Source organism: Rousettus aegyptiacus, unplaced genomic scaffold, assembly GCF_014176215.1.
Source record: "Rousettus aegyptiacus isolate mRouAeg1 unplaced genomic scaffold, mRouAeg1.p scaffold_m13_p_1, whole genome shotgun sequence".
NCBI classification, from domain to species: Eukaryota; Metazoa; Chordata; class Mammalia; order Chiroptera; family Pteropodidae; genus Rousettus; species Rousettus aegyptiacus.
The window spans coordinates 102,478,123-102,486,075 of NW_023416284.1; the positions used below are offsets into that span (position 1 = coordinate 102,478,123).

General features: G+C 35.9%; 1 protein-coding gene across 2 annotated transcripts in view; it reads right to left on the reverse strand.

Annotated features, from left to right (window-relative positions):
* LOC107517800 (24-hydroxycholesterol 7-alpha-hydroxylase) overlaps positions 1-7,935 on the reverse strand; it is a 67,784-nt gene extending 59,849 nt beyond the window's left edge. For both annotated transcript variants that reach the window (XM_016158934.2, XM_016158933.2), the window contains exon 1: positions 7,333-7,935. In XM_016158934.2, coding sequence (XP_016014420.2) covers positions 7,333-7,509 — 177 coding nt within the window. In that variant the 5' untranslated portion in view covers positions 7,510-7,935. The remainder of the gene's footprint in view (positions 1-7,332) is intronic.
* Positions 7,936-7,953: the final 18 nt, after the last annotated feature.

A 7,953-nucleotide genomic window follows, 5' to 3' on the forward strand; every position in this document is an offset into this window, starting at 1 on the left:
ATTCAACAATGTCTTGCAATCCTAAAAAGTTCTCTAATGTGCTTCTCATTTTCCAAAATGATTATTTCACCTGTACAATTTGCCTAACCCTCTCCGATGTGAGATAGTGTTTCTGGTCTATAGGTCACTGGGACAATGGAAGCAATCAAGTAAGAGCACTCTCAACTTCTCACCACCAAATCTTACAAGGTACACACATTTGCACCCATTCTTCATGCTTCCCCTTTGGTTAACAGGTGGAGGGTCCTGCCTTGTGCAATGCCAAGAGTCCTTTACTTCTGTTACAGATTCCACACTCTCTTACCTTCTCTTTGTTCTACATTTATGCCTCTTTCTCCTACATTATAAGTTTTGCCCTGTCTGTTAGATCACTCTTAGTTGCCTATAAACATAGTCTAGTGGGGGGCTTAATTTCAGGGAGTCCATGACTTTGTTGGGGTAAAAATATATCATCATTTTCATTGACCTCTAATTGTAATTTAGCATTTTATTCTATTATGAATATAGACAATTCAGCACGATCATATCCATGAATCAATGATCAAAAGAACCCATTATTCGAATCAACTATATTTTCTTAGATTCTGTGTCAATTGGCATCCATCCATCACAGAGGCAACTATATATTAGCTGCATTTTCTTTTTGTTGATGCTTTGGCATTGACTGCCCTACTACCAGGGCTAGCCAATTATTAAAGACAGCAAAGGGCTCGCCCAGCCAGGAGCACACTTTTCATAGGCAAAACAATCAATCTACCCCCAACTACCTCCTTACCTAATTCTCAAGCACCAAGCCAATATTTCTGTGGCCCTAAATCATCCCAGGGCCATATATCAGGCAATGAGAGACCACCCATATGGCCCAAAGCCCTCAGGAATTATTCAAATTAGCCAATCCTAAATTGTTTACTCTGCCCTCTCTTGCCTTTCTTGAGGAAACCCCAATAAAGGCTCTGACCTAGGCTTTTTCCTATCTTCTGATTCCTGACTGACACTGGCACTTTCTTCTGTGGCTTTGCATGGCATGCAGTGACCCTCTCAGACCTATGAGTATAGTAAACTTCTTCCTTCCATGCTTCATTTTCATTTCCCACGTGGCCACAGTGACTTTACCATACCACATTCAAGATATACATTCTTAAAACAATGACCTGTATTTTTATGTCCCATTACAGCTATTATAATTACCTCTAAATACCACTTATGCTCATCACTAATTCACTATTACAATAATTTCTAGGCCTGCCATGAAATGGCACAAGATCATTCCCAAGACACACATTTGGGCACTATCAGGCCACTGTGGGCTCAATAATCTCAAGCTACCAAATAGTGAAGTCTCGCTTTCTTTCACTAGTGATCCAGACATCTACAGTGCTTTCCAATATTCCTTCTCTACAATTGTTTGTCAATACTTAGAAAAAGATGAGTAGTTTTCATTGTTTGTTAAAGTTTTGCCTAAATAAGAATTCTGAACTTTCCATGAGAAAAGTGTCCTTTTGTAACACATATAGGCACTCAGGCCACAGTGTAGAACAGCCAAGTTCAAACATACTAAATGATTGAGATAACTGCTGACAAGTGGTATTTAAAGTAATTTATTGCAGGATGGCTGCACAGTGCAAATGATTGTGTGAAGTGTTATAAATTCTCTAACAATGGGCTTTTTGTTTTATTTGCTTTCCTTTTGTTCTCATTTTTTGTGCAATGTTAGCACTCTGAATGTTATGATATAAAGGCAAGCATATGCACTATGTCGTGGAAGTGGTGCTTGTATTTTTTCCTTAAGCTTTTTATTTTGAGATAACTGGAGACTAACATGCAATTCTAAGAACTAATACAGAGAGATCCCATGTACCCATTACTCTGTTACCCCTAGTGTTAACACCTGGCAAAGCTATAGTTTATCATCATAATTAAGTTATTGACAGATACAGTAAAGATACAGAACATTTCCATTACCACAAAGATACCACATATTTCCCTTTTATAGCCACAACCATTTTGTTTTCACCTCCACCTCCTCCTTAATCCGTCAACTACTAATTTCTTCTCCATTACTGTGATATTGAATTTCAAGAATGTTGTATAAATAGAATCATATAGTATGTAAACCTTTGGGATTGGCTTTTTTTCTCATGACATTATTCACTTGAGATCTATTCAGATTGTCGTATGTATGAACAGTTCATTCCTTTATATTCTGAGTAATATTTCATGGTGGGGATAAACAGACCATAGTCTGTTTAAACATTGTTGAAGGACATTTGTGTTCTTTTATGTTGCAGGCTATTACACATAAAGTTTCTGTAAACATTCACGTGTGGGTTTTTATGTGAACATAAGTTTTCATTTGTCTAGTGTAAGTGCCCAGAAGTATAATTGCTGGGTCATATCAACCACCATTTCCATCAACAATTTTACTGTTTTACATTTCACATTTCCTTTAACAATATATGAATGATCTGGTTTCTCGGTATCCTTACTAGCATTTGGGTATTGTCACTATTTTCTACTTAGTCATTTTAATAAGTGTAGTGATTTTTATTTGTGGTTTTTATTTGGCTATCCCTAATTGCAAATGATGTTAAACATTTTTTCATGTGTTCATTTGCCATCCATATATGCTTTTGGGTAAATTGTGTGTTCATGACATTTGCACATTTTTAAATTGGATTGTGTTTTTTCTTTAATTTTGAGTGTTGAGAGTTCTTTATATATTCTTGTTACTAGTCCTTTGTTGGATATGTGGCTTGCAAAGATTTTCTCTCAGTCTATAAATTGTCTTTTCACTCTCTTAACTGGGGACTTTCATGTTTTAATATTTCTATTTAACAAATAAAATGTTAATATTTACTCTTGAGCCAGCCTCCCATTCCTCTCACGTATTCCCCTACCATAGAAAAGATGAATATGCCAGGGCATCTAAAACTTATTTTTAATTGACCTATGTAAAATGTAAACTATACATAATATGATGAAATACAAATTTAAAAAGATAGAATTGTGTCTTTTAGTAGCAGCAGCTATTGAAGAAAGGCAATGAGAGCTCAAGTCTGAAAGTTATTTTTTTGAAAAAGTTACTTTGAAGAAAATAAAACAAAATTAAAGAAAATATAAAGAAATAAAGAGTTTTTTAAAAAAACGCACTCATGCTCTCACTACCCCAACTCAACCAAGAGTATATTGTGGAAGGAGCATGAACAAGAATATAAAGCAAATAGTGAGGCTAAAGCTATTCATGGGGTTAAGAAGCCAGGCAGCTGTTTTTCATTGTATATAACGAGAATATAAATCCGTTTAAAGAAAACTGTTTTTTAAAGAAGATGGACTTCCAATTTTGGTAGTGATACTGTAGGAACATCTTTCTGAATTGTTTCACTTTTTTTCCTGGAAACCACACAAAACCACAAAGAGAATGAAACGAATACATGGACAAGCAACAAACTACTCTTAACAATAAGAAAACCAACTACAAAAGTGTGGTCTATGGCACCTGAAACCAGCAGAACTGCCAATGGAAGCTCTCACAGTGTAGTGGGGAAATATGAGAAATGTGCAAGGGATTCAATAATGGAAATGCTCAGAAATGCATACGCTAAGATAGGAGAAGGCAATAAATAGAGTTGGAACCATTGTGAGATGGACTAAAATAAACAGGCCATGGATATTGGAGGCGGTAGCAAAAGCTCACACAGAAACTATTCAGAGGGGTTCTAAAAGAACCACCTTCACAAAGTGAAGGGAACACCTGAAAAGATAGGATTTGGGTCTCTTAGTAGCAGCAACTATTGAAAGAAAGTAGTGAGAGCTGAAGCATGAAAGATTAGATCTGGAAAAGCAGAGGACCCATGGATGCACGGAGGCACTATTTTTTCACTGCAGCAAGAGAGGATGGAAAACTTAAGTTGAGAAACCTGGAAGAACTACCCCAAACACAAACCTCCTGTTGACAGCTGGTCCAAGACAACTCAACTTCTTAAAATATAGTTAAACAAGTGGGAAAAATTTAGCACTATAAGAAAAATTCTTTAAAAAAAAAAAAAAAAAAGAAGTGAACTTCCTGATAAAGAAACTGACTAAAAATATTTTGCCAAAGAGTACATGGAACTTGCAGTGCAAAATGATTGTTGTGAATTTAAAAAATTAATGTAATAATTGCAGCTGTAAAGAAAACAAACAAAGGAGAAATATAAGAAACTATACAAGAAACAGCTAGACAAGAGAGAAAATGGGGAAACAAAGGAACTCAGGAAATGAAGAGACAATAAAGACATTTCTAAATAAAAGACATGAAGCACAAGGGAGAAGCACCCCACACACAAAAAAAGGAGTCTATGGAAAAGAGCGTATAGAAATATGAAAAATGAAAAATATAAAGTTGAAATAAATATGTGAAAGATGAAAAGAATTGCAGGGGAAATGACAGCTATACAAGACAGGCAAAAGAGACTCCAACTGCTTAATTCAACATCTTCATTTGGATGTCGACATCTCCAACTCCTACATATCTAAAGCTAAACCCCCCTTTCAATGAGTTCTTGCAATCTCGTCCATCTCACTTGATGGCATTCTAGTTTTCAGGCCAAATTTCTTGAAATCGCCTTTGAACTTTTTCATTCTTTTACACACCATATTAAATATGCCAGTAAATCTTGTTTGTTCCACCTTCGAAATATATCCAGCCATTTCTCAGATTTCCACTGCTATCACCATTGTCCAAGCCACCATGATCTCAAGCTTGAATTATTGCAATAACCTTCAAATTACCTTCTTTCTTTTACCCTTGTGTCCATGTTTTTAACAGAGCAGCCAAAATGACCATTTAAAATTTAAAGCAGACCACATCATTACTCAAAACACTCAAGTTTTGCCATTTCACTTTAAATTACAAATGCGTTTACACTTTGAATCTGATAATTTACAGATATACCTGCACGTGCAGGAATGACATTTGTTGCTACATTATTTATAATAGGAAAATAAGAGAAACAAACCATGTCCACCATTAAATGACTGTATAAGTGAACTAGGGTTCAGGGGATACACTGCAGCTTTTAAAACAAATGCAAATGCTTATGCTTCAGTGTACAAAGTGGTAGAACCAGGTGAGCCAAAGATCTCACTGGTAACTAGGAAAATATGCATAAATTACGAAGATCATATTTTTAAAGGTATCAGAGAATTAGGGAAACAATAAGAACTAAGTGGACTAAAACTCTGCAAAAAAGAAAATTGTGCAACAGTGAATAAACAATAGGTCACTATTTACTTCCATGGTGGTATCTATGAAATCTGGGTATAGGGGTGAAGGTCAGGACTGAAATAGGCACCTTAAAAAAAAAAAATCTATAGCTAACATTATACTTAGTATTGAACACATTTCACCTAAGATTAGGAAAAAGACAAGCTTGTCTACTTTCACCATTTCTATTCTACAATACATTAGCGGTCCCACTGATCGTAATAACACAAGAAAAATAAATAAAAGACATAAAGATAGGAGGTGGGGGAAGTAAATAAATTTCTCTTTGCAGGACATAGTGTTTATGTATAAAACTCTAAGAAATCTACAAAATAACCACTAGAACTAAAAAGTGAATTTGGCAGGGTCAGAAGATACAAATTTAATACACACACACAAAAAATGTATTTTTTGTGTGCCAGCAAGATACAATTAGAAAACAAAAGTGAACACAATTTTAACTATGATAGCCTCAAAAATATAAAATACATAAGAAAAAAATTAACAATCACGGTCAGGACCACATCTCAAAAAACTACACAATATTTCTGAAAGAAATTAAATAGCTAAATAAATAGAGAGCTAAACAGCAAGCATTCATACATTAGAAGACTTAATATTGTTAAAAAGTGTGTTCTCCCCCAATTTTTCTATAGATTCAACAAATTTCCCAAATTCTAAAATTTATGTTCAAATTCAAATTCAAATAACTCTTGGATGTCAAGGCAATTACAAAAAAAAAAAAATGTGGACAACTTTTACCAGCTGATTTAAAAAACTACAGTATTTTAGATGGCAAAGTTAACAAAGGGGTGGCATATAAATCAGTGGAACAGGATAGAAAAAGTAGAAATAAATCTACACATGTATGGTCAACTAAATTATGAAAAGCTGTAAAGGCAATACAATGAGGAAGGGAAAGTCTTTCAAGAAAGGATACTGGAACAATTGGACATCTAGACAGGGAAAAAATGAACCTCACTCCTTACTTACACCATACAAAAAAATTAATTCAAAGTGGATCACAGACCTAAATGTAAAATGCAAAACTATAAACTTTTACGAAGAAAACATAGAATAATCTTTGTGACCTTGCTTGACCTTCTTGGACAAATTTGTAAAAATGTTCCCTAAAAATTAACAAAATTGTATGCCTAAGGAAGACTGGAAGACAAAGGAGAATTTCCTTTAAAGATACTATTTTGCATCTATCAGACAGGCAAGAATTACAGTTCCCAGTGTGGGCCAGGATATGAGGAGCTAGGCAATCTGCTACATTCAAAGAAAAAGTGTTTATTGTTACGTCCTTGTGCAAGGGTAGCACAATAATATAAACAACTTAAATGTTCATGTTCTTTGGACACTTCCACTTTTCAGAATTTACTCTGGGGAAACAATCAGATAAGTGGAAAAAGCACAACCACACAGTACATCCACATACACACAAGAATGTTCATTGAAGCATTGGTTGAAATAAAGGAAAAAATGTGGCAGTATCTTATATACTATTTTTGCAAGATATACTATATTTAAAAAATATTTTAAGGACAAAAACGTCTACTATGACTACTAATCTTAGAGTGCAGTGAAAATGGATTTCATCACCATTAAATAACACTAGCTGAAATTACAGCGCCAGCTAAATTTGTTAAGACCAAGTTTGCAAACAATTTTTAGAACTACCTCGTGTTAACAACGATTTGGATAAGAATTTCTTACAGGTCTTCATAAATTGAAATTAATTGCATTATATTTCTTTCCCAATTATTGCAAGCGTTTAGTTAATATGCATACACAGGATTTTTTAACCATGATGAGGTAGTTAGCATTTATAATCTTTGCTTCCAAAAAGTCAGTTAGTTGCAAGCTGCTTTATATTTCATAACTGATAAAAATCTATCTCTTTTGAAAAACCTTGCATAAGACATAGTTGTTGGCTGTTAGTTGAGAAATTTATAAAGGACAAGATCGTTTAATTGAGGCAGCAGGTATGTTCCCTGTGTTCTAACATTACACTCGAGATCCGATGAAAGAAAATAAGGGAAACATTACCTTCTTCGGAAACCCCAAAAGCTAAGACCACATACCTTGATCCTTGCCTTCTCTATAAATTCTAGAGGGGCTTTCCCAAATTCAAATCCAGCTCCAATCCAAGGAATCCAGCCCCTTATGCACGGGGGTCCACGCAAGTTCTTCCACTGAAGTAATAACAAAAAAGCAATGCAACCTAGGATTATAATCACGGTTGGGAAAATTAGTTCCATGTTTTTGTCCAGCGTCTTGGAGAATCAGAGAAGGAAAGTCCTGCTGCCGTAGCACTTGTTCCTTCCCACTGGAATAGGGAGCAATCACCGGACCTCTCAATCTTTCTGCGGCAACTTTCGTAGCTTCCTCGGCCTTCTAATTGCAGTCTCCTTTTCCCGCCCCAATTTTTAGGTGACTTTTGCAACATCGCTCCCTCCCACCGCTAAATCTCTTTCAAGTCTTGGCCAACCGGAACAGAATGCAGGAGCTGGAGGCAGTGGGCGAGTGGGCGGGGGGAAGCCTGGGAAAGGGCTCGCGCTGTTGCCATAGCGGCTGAGGGCGGTGGCTCTGCGGGCACCTTGCTCGCAGCCAATCAGAGAATGCGACCTGAGAGGCGCGTAGCACGAAGGACTACATTTCCCAGAATTCTCGTGGGTTCGCGTTGTTTTTCAGCTCTCAGTCCG